Source organism: Conger conger, chromosome 7, assembly GCF_963514075.1.
Source record: "Conger conger chromosome 7, fConCon1.1, whole genome shotgun sequence".
In the NCBI taxonomy this organism is placed as follows: Eukaryota; Metazoa; Chordata; class Actinopteri; order Anguilliformes; family Congridae; genus Conger; species Conger conger.
The window spans coordinates 9,883,506-9,900,381 of NC_083766.1; the positions used below are offsets into that span (position 1 = coordinate 9,883,506).

A 16,876-nucleotide genomic window follows, 5' to 3' on the forward strand; every position below is an offset into this window, starting at 1 on the left:
AAATATAGTGAAAAAGAAGAAAAAATAGCACTGTCAGGGTGCCAAGTAGGAGTTAAGTTAAGTGCCAGCCCTCTAATAACTCTTGTGATGAAGCTGATAGAGAGAGAGAGAGAGAGAGAGAGAGAGAGAGAGACTCTATTACAATGCCCCACCCCCCAAAACCAAACAAACAAACAAAAGGAAACAAAGGAACCAGAAGAAACTGTACAGAGCGAGAGAGAGAGATAATATGCACACACAGGTTCAGGAGCAGCTGAAACAACATTTAATTTCAGATTGAATTGCCAATTATTACTGTGATGTCTTTTACATTGTATATGATTGGAGTTCATGAGCTGTAATCAAAAAGTGGTTGGAATGTTTTATTATATTCAAAGAGTGGGACACTGGCAATTGTACCATGTTGTAATTTACATGACATGCTGACATTTATCATATGCTGACACACAGCTTACATTCTTATTATCATGAATTATTATTATTATTATTATTATTATTATTATTATTATTATTATTATTATTAGTAGTAGTAGTAGTAGTAGTAGTAGTAGTAGTAGTACATTTTGGACATTCGGATTCAGATTTAATTCTACTTCAGTATATTACAGCAACATTTATAATTCGTTTTTAGTTGTGAAACATTGTGTATGAAGTGTTGGAACAATCAGATTATTTAATATAGCTAGATAATAATCTCGTACTGGCTTCTGTTTATTGTAGTTTTGCCACTGTTTTTTATTTATTTATTTATTGAGTTTCAAAATAGTATTCACTTAACAAGGTAATTTTGATAGTCTGTTATCATAAACCATTGCCAAAAAGAACATTCATTGAAAGTCTGAAAAATGTCGAAGACAATTTACATGTAGAGATATTTTTTAAACCATTTAGTTGCTGAAAAAAGGCATTTCCTTAAATATAGTCAGTGAGTTGTTGATGTTGATGTTCAATAAGCTCTCCTTATCCACATTATTATACGGTACTCTTGATTTAACAACAATTTAATGAAGTACTATTAGCTACAGGTAATGGTTACTGGGCTAACTATCATTGTACGGAATAAAATAAATGACCAATCTGGTTCAAAGGTGACCAGGCAAACAACGTCCTCCGCAACAGCAGATAGCGTAACGTCATTACGTCAACTGGCACTGATGATGAAAATTGGGGAAAACAGGGGGGGTGAAGAGGATCGGGTACACGGGGCTGTGGAAGAAATGTGAAATGACGGTCAACTGTTTATTCTTATTTCAAACTAAACATATTTATCGGTTTGCCCCTGTGTTGTAATCGGGAGGTAACTATATGAGGAGTTGCAAAGACAGCGATTTTAACTTGGCGACGTAGCTAGCCAGCTACGCAAGGAGAGAAAGGAGGGGGCTGGTGCAAGCTAGCTAGCTAGTTGGCTAGCTAGATCAGAAAAGGAAAACAATATGGCCGCAGTGGAGCTCGAATGGATCCCAGAGACACTGTATAACACTGCTATTTCTGCGGTGGTGGACAATTACAGTCGATCGCGAAGGGATATCCGTTCCCTTCCAGAAAATATACAGTTTGATGTGTACTACAAGGTAAGAGAACAACATAAATTAGAGTTTGAGTCGGCTAGCTGCAGGCCATACCCAATTAGCTAACTACCCAGCTAGCTACGTGACAGACTGCTAGCTAGCTAGCTAACGTTAGTAGTTGACGTTAGCTTTCTTGCTAGCTAGCTAGGTAGCTATGGTTAGCGGCTGTCTAGCTGTGGTTTGGTCCTCTGGTCCTCGTTTTTCCTGACAGGCTGTTGCGTTTGGTGTGTTTTACTTAAACGGGTGGACTATAATATGCGAAAATAGCATTACTTTATTTGTCTGCTAGTGTATAATGTTAGTATGTAGCTGACGTTAATGTTAATTGTTACTAGCTAGCTAGCTAATTCACTACCTTGGTTTATGTCACATACCATAGATATCGAACGCTGCCTAACTTTGCGCAAGCTAGTGAGCTAGTCTACCTGTCCACAGCTTCTTGCCAAGATGTGTACAAAGCGGTTCTGATTTGTATGTTGTCAATGTTAGCTACTGTTAGCTTCCATGGACCTTAACGTTAGTGTTACGTGAACTACGACTGTTTTGTCATTACCTAACTCGCTCGATACTTCGGCTATCTAGTGAACATTAGCACATTTGCTAGATGGCTGACACTAGATACTGATGTAACGATAAGCTAGCAACATTCACATCAAATAAATTGTAGAAAGGTTAACTCATTCTTACGTGGGTAATAGTCTAGTGTTCTGGGTTGTCACTAAAAGCAATTTGATGTGGCAGCCACCGACGTCAGTATTATGCATAACACGACTGTTACTGGTACGGGATGTATTGGGTAAAAGGAGAATCGGTAGATATAAATTGAGTGTGCCGTGTGTGTGATGACTGCTCAAGGGCCACTCTGTGTGGGGGTAGCCAAGACAAACGGATGTAAACAAAGCCGCCCCAACACATTCGGCCATTGTCAGATTAAGATCTCCATAAATTTGGCTCGAACACTAGTTTGCTGTCTAATGGAATACAGCTGTCTAGCAAGTGCAAAATGTACTACTTCCTTAGAGAAATGGATTGTTGTTCTTTCTCCACTGCCCTGTTGACCTGGAATTTTCACATAGACAGGGTCTATGGTAATTGAATGATCCCATTACAATATGCATGTTTCAAATATTACTTCCCCTTCCCATGAATCACCTAAGGTCCTCTGCATTGTTTTTAGTTAGTGTTTAGTTAGTGTTACATCTATCTACATAATATGTACTGCATGCTAAATCTAACTCAAGTGACCAGGTTGCATATTTGGCCCTCCCACTTAACAGAAATGAGAAAGATATCACTTATCTATAATTTATGATGGTTTGTACGTGCAGCATAGTAAATAGATTTGAATCATTTCTGTGTCAGAACTCACTTTCCAGAAATAAAGTATAGGGGGTTGTATGCTTGTACGGACTACACACAGAGTAAAGGTAATGTGAGAAAGGTTGTTTAAGGGAACACTACTGGCAGAGATGTAAATTCAAGCTCCATTTGTTAGCAGGGGAAAAACAAGTTTTGCTAGAATCTGGCCCAATTTGTCAGTACTACTATTGTGACAGAATTAATTGGCCAGATACTTTCAGCTGGATAGTAGCCTATTGCACACAGACTGGAGTGCACATTTCCCATAGCTGGGTTGGTGTGGCGAGAAGATAAGTATTGCTTGTGATAATAACAAGCCCATAACTAGCTTGGGCATGTAAATCGATCATCTTGGTGGAAAATGCCAGAAACATGACTCTTTAGTTTAATATTAAAGACCGTCTTTAGAAGAAATGGTAATGTCACATATGTCAGATTATTACTTTTTAATATACATTATCATGTATTCCAAACTGGCCGCAGATTTATTTTGGAGAAGAGCGTAGCCAATAAACAAGGTCCCAAGCTTACACTGCCTTATGCCAGGAAGAAGCTGATTCTCTCCGCTAGTAGTTTCCAAATATGTGATGGATGGGTTGGTTCTTTCTCATCGCTGGAAAACTAATGGCTGCTTGTGAAACAGAGCCGAGCACTCTCTATCAACGCTGCTCATCACCCCAGTCATTATCTGGCATTTCGCTGAAGAGGCTGAAATCCACAACCTGCATAGTTGACAGAGTGCGTTTCTGTTCCGCACGAGAACCCTGTAGGGGAAACTGCTCCAAAACCTGTCTCCGCATACAAACGCCACCTCTGTCCCAAAATGACATCTCCTTTGAGGTGACGTTTTTTTTTCCTGTCGTCAGGAAGTAGGCTACATGAAATGAAAGCATCCGTTCAGTTCTGAATAAAGTCTAGTGCTCTGAAGAAATACAGAATTGCGTAAAACCTCACTGTAACCAACGCCACTCCCTCGTTCTGTGGCTTTGGAGAGTCGTTAATGTGTTACACCACGTCTCTGAAATTCAAATTCAAAATGCTTTATTGCCATGGCAAGAATGATATTATGTTGCCAATTCACAAAAAGAACATGGCGCATACACCGTTGAACACATGAACATACAGTATTTGTGGACATACAGTTTACAGACATGCATGTACAGGCCTACCGGAATAGGCTCACATGTCTCTCATTCTCTCTCTCTCTCTCACCCACCTAACCCCACCCTTGTTCCCGCAGTTGTACCAACAGGGCCGGCTATGCCAGCTCGGGGGAGAGTTCTGCGAGCTGGAGGTCTTTGCGAAAGTCCTGCGTGCGTCTGACAAAAGGTACCTAGCACCACGGACGGGCGGCGAGCTGAGCTGACCTTTCGCACCCATTCTGGCATGCAAAATAAGAGATGTGGGGAAAGAGGAGTCACGCCCTGGCGGCCCGTGCGTTTGTGTTGGTGTGAATCCCCCGACAACGGCTGCGGTTTGCACTGTAAAGGGCTATCGTGGGGGTCTTCCACTGTCGAATACGCTCATCCTTCATTCCCGCGGCTTTGGTCCCGATCGCGTGGAAGAATGGTAGCGTTGGACACGGCTGGTTTCTTAATTTCATTACCGGTGCATTTTGTAATGTGTCTTCGAAGGCTTTGTCATAACACTTGAACGCTGTTAAGAGAGGGCAGGGTTTATTGCTCACTGAATGAGAATATTGGGCCTCACCTTTATCGTGTATGGAAATTATGGAAAAGAGCTTCCGCTTTAAGAGAGAAAGAGGAGTGTGTGGGTTGTAAAAATGTGAAACATTGTGGCCATTAAAACATTATTTCCGCTGAATGAAATGATACATTGAGGAATCCCACAGTAGTGTCTGAGCGATGGCTGACTGCTGTGCTTCTGTCTGTGCTTCTGTCTGTGTGTGTGTGTGTGTGTGTGTGTGTTTATGTGCGCCTGTGGGCGCGCGTGCGTGTATATGCGTGCGTGTGCGTGTGTTTCTGTGTGTGTGTGTGTGTGTGTGTGTGTGTGTGTGTGTGTGTGTGTGTGTGTGCGTGTGCGTGTGCACGTGTGTGTGTGCATGTGCGCGTGTTTCTGTGTGTGTGTGCGCAGACACCTCCTGCACCACTGTTTCCAGGCCCTCATGGACCACGGCGTGAAGGTGGCCTCTGTGCTGGCCAGCTCCTTCAGCCGCCGCTGCTCCTACATCGCCGAGTCGGACGCGCACGTCAAGGAGAAGGCCATTCAGTTCGGCTTCGTTTTAGGTGGGACCCCCCCCCCCCCGGCCGCAAAGCCTCCCGTGTGTGCTGGTGTCGTGTGTTTCGGCCTCTGTGTGGTGAAATGTTCTTTCGACGCCCTGGGAATTGTGGGTATTTGCATAACCTCGGGCTCATTCCATACGTCAGAGGTGCACAACAAGGCCGATCCATTCCAGAAATAGCTATACACGCTTGGTAAAACAATCCCTCTAAACATGAAAAGCACTTTAGTGAGAAAAATTACCTTTTTACAATTCTGGGATTTTAATTGTAGTTCGAATGAAAACCTGTATCCCCAGGAGCGAGTTTGGGAGCCACCCTGAATTAGCGCAATCATATGTACAGCTGCAGACTGTGTGTGTACTTGTTGAGCGGTCAGAAAACTAAAGCTAAGGTAATTTGGTTAGAACAAAAAACCAGCACGTAGACTGGCCCCCCAGGACCGGAGTTGCATACCCCTGCTTTACGCCGTAGCTAACCCGCGCTCTGTTTTCCGTCAGGCGGCTTCTTGTCGGACGCGGGCTGGTACGGCGACGCGGAGAAAGTGTTCCTGTCCTGTCTGCAGCTCTGCACACTGCACGACGAGGTCCTGCACTGGTACCGCGCCGTCGAGTGCTGCGTGAGGTGAGCCCCCTTCACTCAACTTCCCGCCTTCGTGACACAGAGGTGTCCGGATTCCGGCACTTTCCGACTCCTAGCCAACCGCGTAATTTCCAGTTCATGCAGATATTTCTGTGTCATTCACTCCCTAACATTACAGAACCTTGAGCCAGGCTACTCTCTTGTAGCTGTTTTGGAAACATGTAATCGTGGAAACTGCGTCATAACTGCCCGTCGGCGCGTTTTCGTGTTTTGGTCTCGTGTGTTACCGCTCGGCCTTGCTCCCTCAGGCTGCTTCACGTCCGCAACGGCAACTGCAAATACCACCTGGGGGAGGAGACCTTCAAGCTGGCTCAGTCGTACATGGACAAGCTGGCCAAACATGGCCACCAGGCCAACAAAGCGGCGCTTTACGGGGAGCTGTGTGCCCTGCTGTTCGCCAAGAGCCACTACGACGAGGTAGGCCTCAGCCCCCGAGATTCAGGGGCCACTTACACCGGCTGTGAATAAGTAAGGACTAACCTTAGTTGGAACGTAAATCGCTCCCAAGTTAAAACATAGGCAATACTGAAATAAAACATGTTGCGCCACACAACATAGTTAGAACGTAACCCTACCTATAAACTAAATATTTACTCAAGCAACTGACCAGGAATAACGGCGTAATTGCTTGAAACCTTGTCTTCGCCAACATTATGAGTAACACTGTGCTGAAAATATTACTGTTGTAAACCCCTTAGTTTGGTGGGAAAAGGTCAGAGTTTGTCCATTTATAGCCAATGGGGAAATTGAGAGCTGCAGCACCCAGGACATCGTATTGGTTGGTGCGGTTATGGGTTGTGTCTGTTCCATATCACTGATTGTATCAATCAACATCAATGTAACTTTGTGCGGCTGTACATGTCTTTATAAAGAGCTTTCACCCTACTGACTACGTTTTGTGTTCAGGACACAAGCTGCAATTTAATTTAGTAGTTGCCTAGTTGTACTAGTAGCTACTAAGCCTGTAGTGTGAGTTTTACGTCCCAACTTAAGGGAGAACTTAGGAAAAGCTGGTACGACTCTACCCAGGAAGCTACACCCCCCCCCCCCCCCCCCCCCCCCATGCACATCTGAAAGCCTGTCGCCATGTTTTCCAGGCATACAGATGGTGTATAGAGGCCATGAGGGAGATTACCGTGGGCTTGCCCGTCAAGGTGGTTGTTGACGTTTTGAGACAGGCGTCTAAGGTAAGGCAGCTTTGTGACTCATCCTTCACTTTCCAGAAAACCTTGAATGTACCGAGGTGGCCTTGGGGAACCTCTTCTCTGCGCTTGCATAGAAATGTTTCCTTTTATCTCGGTTGCCTAGCGCTTCCATCACAGTTTGTGTCATTACTGTTCTCAAAACAAACGCATTATAAACATTCAGAATGGATACTGGGTGCATGCACACGCCCGATACAACATCTGCAAAGCCCAAGCACAACCGAAGGCCGTTCTGTTTTGTATATTGCGGTCACTTGGCGGTACTGGGATCGATGCCAGAGCCGTTTTCTTTAAATATCCTTGATACCATCAGCTGCGTGACGTATTTTTGCCAACGTAACCAGAAAGTAAATCATAAACAAAAGCAAACGAGTCTTACGAGTATTTTACTGTTTATATTAAAGCTTAGGAAATGTCTGTTTGTGTAGAAATGTGTTAAATGGAACAAATCCTCTTGATAAACATCTTAAAACGTAGAACTTCAAAATACCAATGCTTAGTCAGAACGGTGTTGACGGTTTTATTGCTAATAGCGATACACAGTGGTGACGGTCTTTACTTCCATTAGAAGTCATTGATTACCCGGCACACGGTAAGTAATAAGGAAAGTTGACAATTCTGTCATCCAGGCCATCTTCACAATACCCTGAAATTAAAAATAGTCTGCTGTGACCAATGTGCCGTTTCTGAACCGCGCTCTCCTGATGTTAAGACCATTTAGGGCCAAAATAAATACCTGTCCATTATTTTACTGGCACCACACATTTACTGAGGCCGGTGTGGCTCTGTGCAGTGCTGGGGCTGAAGTTTGTGTTCTTGCAGGCCTGCGTGGTGAAACGGGAGTTCCGTAAAGCAGAGCAGTTGATAAAACATGCAGTATTTCTGGCTCGGTAAGTTTGACCCCGCATTGCGTTTAACGGGCTGCAGTGTGTTTTGTTTCCCATTTGTACTGCTTTTTTCCAGATTTTTTTTTCCAGTTTTTAAAATTTATTTTTTCTCATTTTTATTTTTCAGGGAACATTTTGGACACAAGCACCCCAAGTACTCGGATACACTTCTAGATTATGGGTTCTACCTGCTAAACGTAGATAACATCTGTCAGTCCGTCGCTATTTACCAGGTGAGTCCTTTCGCTTGATTCCGCGCTGGTTATGGTTTGGGTTTATTGGATGTTGGGGGTTGTTCATACATAATTTGTACATAATGTCATAATATACCTTGTTTAATTTTATAACGTAATAAGGTTTTAAGGTTATTGTGCATACTTATTGATTGTCTGGTACCTCAAAACTATGAGTTGAGCACTGCAGGAAGAAGACACTTTTCCCACAATGCATTAGCCTGCTATTGCTCCTTATTGCTACTGACCACAATGCTGTTGTGGTCTGCCCTGCACTATTTTACTGTGAAAATATAATGATTTGTGTATTCCTGTCACCGGCATGCTCTCAGATTTCAGCTCTGCTTGTAAATTTGCTCCATGCTGCCATTGAGCACGGGAACCTGTTTGTTCAGAGGCTTGGTTCCATGCGAAAACCTTTCAAAGCTCTTACACAATGACATGGCACAGTAGGATGGAGCAACAATGGCCAGATGCAACGCGCTTTACCGCACTTTGGATCACACAGCATTTCCATTTTCTCGCAGAAAAAAAGGAAATCATTTTTAGTGGTTAAAGAAAATGTTTTCTGTTTGTTTTAAATGTATACTTTTGCACATGCTGATGTGATGCAACTTGCCATGATGATTGTGCCTTTTGGATGTTTATCTCCGAATCTTCAGCGGCCGATGTCGGGGAGACAGATTAAGCCTAGCCCAAGACTGAATAAAGTCTTGAATGGAGATTCCCTGTACAAAACTCTATTTACTCCAGGACTGAACTTAATATGTGTCCGTGAAACCGGGCCCCAGAGACTTTTGGCTATCAGCCCAAGAGAAATGCCTTGCTGTGGATCGAGTCTTGCGTTGTGATAATGTGTGTTGTCTATCCGTTTTAGACGGCTCTGGACATTCGGCAGTCGGTGTTCGGAGGGAAGAACATCCACGTAGCTACAGCACATGAGGACCTGGCGTACTCCTCTTATGTCCACCAGTACAGTTCTGGTAAATTTGACAACGCGCTGTGAGTATCCCTTTCTAACCCAACGTCTTTAGTTTACCGTAGTCCAGGGGTCGGCAACCCTGGTCCTGGAGAGCCGCAGGGTGTGCTGGATTTCGTCTCCACCTTAAAATAAGCAGCCGATTCAGACCCAAGAAACCAGGTGAGGTGAGTTAACTGTGTAATCAATGGCTTTCATTGATCAATTAATGCCAAGTAACAACGAAAGCCAGCACACCCTGCGGCTCTCCAGGACCAGGGTTGCCGACCCCTGCCGTAGTCTGTCGATTAGGTTCAGAGGTACAAAGGAGGAGGATATATTTCCAGCTTCGTCGTCTGGAGAATCCTCTCCATGTTCAGTTCTTGTTGTCTTTTCCCAGAAATGTTTTGTTGAGGTATGTGTGTGTGTGTGGGGTAACGCTCTTTGTCCCACTGGGGTGTTCTGGGACTGTTTTCAGATTCCACGCAGAACGTGCCATAGACATCATCACTCACATTCTACCCGAGGACCACCTCCTGCTCGCCTCATCCAAAAGGGTGAAAGGTACAGCGGCCCTTATGCGACCGGCCTGATTTACAGCCACAACGGCTACCAAGACAGCTTACTTTGAAAATATGAACTGAACCCTGTGTGTGCCTGCAGTTTTTGGCTGTTGGCCTGAGGTACTTGAGAGCTTTGTGGTGAGTTCTGTAGCTCACAGGAGTGCTGTGGAGTCCGCTCTACCCTGCTACGAGTGTAGGTTAAAGGACATGATATTGTGAGCATTCTGAGAACTGTTTAGAATCCCAGGCTTTATCCGAGGAGATGCGAGCGTGCTAAGAAGATTAAGTATAGTGTGCAGTCAGTAGAAGAAGGATTTGCATCAAGTGAGTCACCCTTATGTACAATCTGATGTAGTATTAGTGGAAGTCAGGGGAGGTATTGGAGTGTACGTACAGTGAAAGTTGAATGTCTCGTTTGTGCATGTAGTGTATTCATACATGTTATAGTCATGTATGTATAAATGAGACATGACTGGAGATCACTGGAAGTGCTGCAGTGTGTGTGTGTGTGTGTGTGTTTGAGTTTGTGTATATAATATGTGTTATTTAGCGTATTTATCCAAAGTGACTTACAGTTGATTAGACAATCCCCCCTGGAGCAAGGGCCTTGCTCAAGGGCCCAACAGCTGCACTGATCTTACTATGGCTACACTGGGGCTTGAAACACCAACCTTCTGGGTCCCAGTCAAGCATCTTAACCACTAGGCTACAGGCTGCCCCTGTATACACTCTAGTGCACTAGTGTTATTTCCTTAGGCTGGACTAGGTGCTGTAGTGTACCCTCCGTTGCGATTGCAGTGCACTCTTGTTATTTCCTTAGGCTCCACTCGGTGCTGTAGTGTACCCTTTGTTGCGATTGTAGTGCACTCTGTTATTTCCTTAGGCTCGGCTCGGTGCTGAAGTGTACCCTCCGTTGCGAATGTAGTGCACTCTTGTTATTTCCTTAGGCTCAGCTAGGTGCTGTAGTGTACCCTCCGTTGCGATTGTAGTGCACTCTGTTATTTCCTTAGGCTCTGCTCGGTGCTGAAGTGTACCCTCCGTTGCGATTGTAGTGCACTCTGTTATTTCCTTAGGCTCGGCTAGGTGCTGAAGTGTACCCTCCGTTGCGATTGTAGTGCACTCTGTTATTTCCTTAGGCTCGGCTCGGTGCTGTAGTGTACCCTTTGTTGCGATTGTAGTGCACTCTGTTATTTCCTTAGGCTCGGCTAGGTGCTGAAGTGTACCCTCCGTTGCGATTGTAGTGCACTCTGTTATTTCCTTAGGCTCGGTGCTGTAGTGTACCCTCCGTTGCGATTGTAGTGCACTCTGTTATTTCCTTAGGCTTGGCTCGGTGCTGTAGTGTACCCTCCGTTGCGATTGCACCCTCATAGAATGTGAATGGTTTTGTGTCCCCTCAGCCCTCATCCTGGAGGAGATCGCCATCGACTGCCACAACAAAGAAACGGAGGAGAGACTGCTGCAGGAGGCGCACGACCTCCACCTCTCCTCCCTCCAGCTGGCCAAAAAAGCCTTCGGGGAGTTCAATGTCCAGACCGCGAAACACTACGGCAACCTGGGCCGGCTCTACCAGTCTATGCGCAAGTTCAAGGTGAGAGTCGCTCTCCCTTCCCAATGTAGGGGTTTCTCCAGAAACCATGGTGCTTTCTCCGGAAAGTTCCCTGTTGTACAGCTGCTGCCCCGCTCACCGCCGTCTGTCCTATGTTTAAATGTCATATTCCAGGCCAATAAAATATAGTTTGGGCATATATAATTGGAAAATTACACAGTGAACCACATAAGCGGAGCTTTGTTTTAAGTTGAATTTGTTTAGTGTTGAATTTTCTCCATTCTGAAAAATATAGCAGAATGTCCAGGAATTCAAAAAAACAATGAGGATGAGCAAAAAAATAAGAAGAGCATCTGAGGTTTCTAGGAGATGGTAACCACATAAAGAAATGGGACAGAGACATCAGCTAAAACTTGTACTTGTTTCCTGTGAAGATGTTTGTGCTTTCTGGAATGCTTCAGACTGAAATTAAACTGCTGTTTTAGTTTTGGTCTGTAGGGGATATGGTGGTCTGTAGCGTGGTCTGTAGGGTGCAGGGCGGGCGGTAGGGTGGTCTGTAGGGGGTATGGCGGTCTGTAGAGTGGTCTGTAGGGGGTAGGGTGGTCTGTAGGGGGTATGGTGGTCTATAGGGTGGTCTGTTGTATCGGTATTTTTTAGTTGGCTAGGTAAGCAGTGTTTTGATAGTTAACTTTGGTCACTTTTGCTCTGTTTGTTTGTTTCTTGTTTAAAAAAAAAAAAGAAAGAAAGAAAAAAAATTGGCCCTCGTCCTTATCTTTGTTGTACAGGTAGCAGTTCAAATTGTACTTCCCTCTAGGGTCTTTCAGCGAACTTATCCCTGGTTATGGATATGCACTTTGTTGTACGTCGCTCTGGATAAGAGCGTCTGCCAAATGCCAATAATGTAATGTAATGTAATGTCTGTAGGGGGTATGGTGGTCTGTAGGCTGCAGGGCGGGCAGTAGGGTGGGCTATAGGGTGATGGGCCGGCTGTAGGGTGGTCTGTAGAGTGCAGGGCGGACGGCTCTAACAGGGTTCCCGTTGGGCTTTAGGAGGCGGAGGAGATGCACATTAAGGCGATCCAGATAAAGGAGCAGCTCCTGGGCCAGGAGGACTACGAGGTGGCGCTGTCCGTGGGCCACCTGGCCTCGCTCTACAACTACGACATGAACCAGTACGACGACGCCGAGAAGCTCTACCTGCGCTCCATCGCCATCGGTGAGGGGGAGAGGACTCTTACTCTTACTGAGAGATCTCAGTAACACTTCACTCAAACCTCTTGCCATAAGGCTGATATAACACTGTCATACAAATAGCGTAACAGCTGTCCAAAGATGGCTAACAGATGTGTCAGTTGATGTCGGATGATATTAAACAGTCATACTCTTATCGCTAAATGTTAGGACGGATGTAAGTAACACTGTATGAAGGTGTTATCTCAGCCTCATGGCAGGAGATTTCTCCTGAATTGTAGGGTCTTTGTCTAACCGTATTTCTGTGTCTCCTCCCGGGCTCAGGTAAGAAGCTGTTCGGCGAGGGCTACAGTGGACTGGAATACGATTACAGGGGCCTGATTAAACTGTACAACTCTGTGGGGAACTATGAGAAGGTGTTTGAGTACCACAACATTCTGTCCAACTGGAACCGCCTGAGGGACCGGCAGTTTGCTGTGGCCGACGCCCTGGAGGACGTCAACACCAGCCCCCAGGCCACCGAGGAGGTGGTGCAGTCCTTCCTGCTGTCGCAGGGACACGCGGCGGGCCACGGCTGCCTGGGCTGACCAGGGCCGCTCACGTGTTCACTGGCGCATGTGCGTACACGTACACTCAACAGTACACGTGCACACACGCATACGTACACGTACATGCACACGTACATACACATGCATGTGCTCACGTACACACAAACAAACACTCATACATGAGTACACATACACACAAATATACATGCATACGTACGTATATACACACGAACATGCACGCATACATACTCATATACACAAACGTATACATATATAAACGTGCATGCAAACGTACACATACACGCATACGTACACACACACACACACATACTGGACGCACATGCGCAAACGAACACACACACACTCACCCAACACTCGCTCACACACACACAGACAGACCTACCCACATGGCCCCGTGGGGCTCAGACCGCAGTGGGACACCTGGTTGCAGGGGAACACATCGCTGCCCCGTGGGAACCTCCGGACCCACCTCCTCGCCCTCACCAGCAGCCCCCCTTCCCGCCCGACGGCCTGTTTTACTGACCCCCACATCAGGCACCTCGGCACCGGGAAGCGGACCGCTGGGGCCCTGCCCGTCGACCCCCCCCCACCCGAGGGGACACGTTACACACATCCGTCAGTTTCAGTGGAGCACCTAATTTTGCATGATTGTAGAGATGTGCGACTTAACCCTAATGGACCAGTCTTTCTTTGTTTTTCAACACCTGCTTCTTCTCCATGGGTTTCATTTAAAACAATATGAAAGCTCTGCCTGGTCCTGAACAAGCACTAGAAAATTACATCTAATTTTACAACTAAAAAAAAATAAGAAAAGCAAATCCATTTGGACCAGTATGTTACTTTTTCTACTCTAGTGAATTCTAATGAATTCTTTGGACCAGTGGCTTGTACACATTTGAAAGTGTTTTTTTTTTTTTTTTTTTTCTTCTTTCATGAGGGGGAATAATTTCTGCCTATTTGTAGTTTTATGGTGAATGTATATGGCAATAATTTCCAAACGTTTTAAAACCATTGTTTGTCGTCGTGAAGAACCTAAAAAAAAAAAAACCTTAAAAAAAAAACAAAAAAAAAACAAGAAACCGATGAAGAGTTTTCTTCCCTGGCGTAGGGCCTGTCGCCCCAGCCAGGTTGAGGTGCTATTGGGGCAGAAAGGGGTTTATATTGGGACAGGAAGGGGTTCATGGAGGGTCTTGTGCGCTCGTTGGCACACCCGCTGGCGGTGTGGTGGAACTGCAAGTGGCGGTTAGCATTCGGCTCACCTCAGCCAAAGGGCGTGTGGCTCATTGTAGCATTGCACGAACGCCACTGCCTCAAAGGTCCCCTCCAAACGAGAATTGGGATCTTCTCTTCGCTGGATGAGAGACCCTCATCCGCTGCAGACACGGCACTGCATTGCATTGCTTGGCACCAACATCCCATCCGTACCCTGTTTAGATGGAGTCATTAGGTGGGCTGGCATTTTAAATACACTTAGGTAGTGATGAAATCACGACGAGCCGGAGCATTGGTCGGAAAAGGTCACATGGTTAAGGATTCCATGGTTACACCCCACCGTTTCTCTGTGTGCGATATGCAGGTCTTACTGCGAGCCAGTGCCGCCATTACATCCCCATTTGTACATCAGCACTCAGTAGGTATGATTTTGGTTGTGAAGTAGCCCCTTTTTTTTGTTCCGCGGAATTGGCTAGCCTTGCCCTGGCTGCAGTGCAGGGGCCAGCGCCGTTCTCTACAACGTTGGCGTCTTTCGGCGGTGAATGTCGTTCCTGCTGTCCGAATGCCAGTCCCGGCCTAGGCCGCCGTCTGAAGTCTACGCCGTAGCCTTAAAGGGGACTCGGCCCACGCCCGTCTGGTCGCATGCGGTTTACAACAGCTCTTAAAATGGCCGCCGGAGTCTGGGGGCGACACAAAACTCCTTCTTCAACGACGAAAGCTTTGCCAGCCAGGGCTGTTGGCAGGTTCACTCCGTTGGGGAGGCTGGCCTGGTCGCTATGAGCCACTGTGGGGTGATTCACTCCACCATTTTGTAAAGCAAAACAAAAGGGAGAGGTGGCTTGGCCTGTGGGGTTGTTATGGGGTGATATTGGGCCGGCAGGTCTGTGGTAGAGAGTACTGGACCCTGGAGAGGGCAAATGAGAAGGGAGAATAGGCAAAGACACAGGGAGAGATCTTCTAAAAGAAGATCTAAATCTCACTTAAAAGTGCATTTCTAATTCACTGATCAGTTTGAAGTTGAGCTTTGAGAAGAGTAGCGCATAATTGTGTCTCTCTTCCCCCCCCCCCCCCCCCCCCACCCCCACATTTAATATTTCACAATAATCCGTAATGTTGAATTATGCTAATGTTTGGTTTCTGCATTCTCTCTGAATAACAGGCTAGATATTTCCTAATCCACTCACCCAGCATAACAGCCCAGAAGCGTCACACGAGGACAATCCTCTCTTAAGGTAGCCCAGACACATGGGTAAAACCCAGTATACATTCACAGCGTGTTCCTCCTCTTTATTTATTACAATGTGAGAAATGTTGCCCTGAATGCTTATTGGTGAATGTTTAATTTAAGGGCTTTTTTTTTTGCGTACCTCAAGTGGTATTTTTGCTTTTTCTGCGTGAATGAATCGGGACTGATCGGGTTCACTGATGCTGGCCCTACGACGGAGCTGCATCTTCTGCTGGTCTCAACAGAACCCGTTTGCTTGTTTGCTTGAGTGAAGGATAAACTTGCTTGTGTTGAAAGTCTGTAAGTGAATCAGAGCTGTGTATGAATTGTTCTTCTGCAAACGCACATCACGGGGGCGGATTCGTATTTCGCGCTGTCCGTTTTTGTCCGGTGACACCTGTGCGGCAGAAGAGTTTACACGCGCTGGCGTTCGATATTTTCAAACAGTCCACCCGGTTACACAAGTATTAAACAATACCCGACACCTTCAGAACACAAAAGGGTAATAGTCTTCCTGTCCTGGAAGCGCAAAGATATTGTATACTGTGCCTCTTTAAATGGGTCGGAGGATACATGTCACGGAAAAACTAAAATGCACTCTATTTACCTGTAAACAATTATTTTTGAACAGTAACACACTGTGCAGTTCTGTATGGGTGAGCTATTTGCTTGTTTTTTTGTTTTTTTTTTAAGATGAGGCTCCCTCCCACACACAGGACTGGGTTTGTGTGCGAGCTGTGGTGTGCAGTGGAATGACATTACAGGGTCCTGTTCAGAACGCACAGTGCTCTGGGTACACCACACACAGAAGCTCTCTGGTGACGTGAGAGGCCTTACCGAGTGATTTTGAAGTGCACACGTCTCCCTGAAGTTGACCCAAAAACGTTTGCATGGAAGAAAGTGTGTACCACATAAAAATTTGTGACATATTTTTTCCCCAAAATATTTTTCTCTGCTGTACTCTATGGCTCGTTCAGAGCAATACAGTGTTCATTACAAAGACTCGTTTATTTTGAAGTTCTATTGCACATATTCTGAAAAAGTTCAATGAGAATGGAGAAGACTGTTTGAAGATGACTAGTTTTTAGTCCACGTTAATACTAATATCTTGTGTGATTATTTTCCCCATCAACATTGTAACATTGGTGATTCAGATTCCCTCAACTGCTGAAGAGATGCTGGCACAGGGACACACAGATCTAAGTTGTCGGGCACTAGAGTACCCGCTCCGAAATCTCCATTCGTAATGCCACAGTGAGCTTGTGTGTAGATAGACTTTGCTACTGTTTTAACTTTTTTTTTTTTTTCTGTTTGCTTGTGTACAAATGATTAATGCAGATTACAGCAGGACCCTAACTCCATACAGTCTGCTGTGCAGTGTAACCATGAGATCATATTAAACTTGTTTGTAACCAACATTGTGAATTTCTGTAACTATTGTTAAAGGAAGAAATATGCTAAATATATTAGTCATACAGA

The 16,876-nt window shown here is 45.5% G+C and overlaps 1 protein-coding gene across 1 annotated transcript; it reads left to right on the forward strand.

The window, feature by feature from the left end:
* The first annotated feature begins 1,172 nt into the window (after positions 1–1,172).
* Positions 1,173–16,876, forward strand: appbp2 (amyloid beta precursor protein (cytoplasmic tail) binding protein 2). Its single transcript, XM_061249024.1, has 13 exons — positions 1,173–1,571; positions 4,168–4,256; positions 5,022–5,173; positions 5,668–5,791; positions 6,058–6,226; positions 6,907–6,996; positions 7,837–7,904; positions 8,029–8,134; positions 9,012–9,136; positions 9,571–9,656; positions 11,053–11,243; positions 12,251–12,416; positions 12,716–16,876. Exons 1-13 carry the CDS (start codon positions 1,434–1,436, stop codon positions 12,976–12,978), a joined length of 1,767 nt encoding a protein of 588 aa, XP_061105008.1. The 5' UTR covers positions 1,173–1,433; the 3' UTR covers positions 12,979–16,876.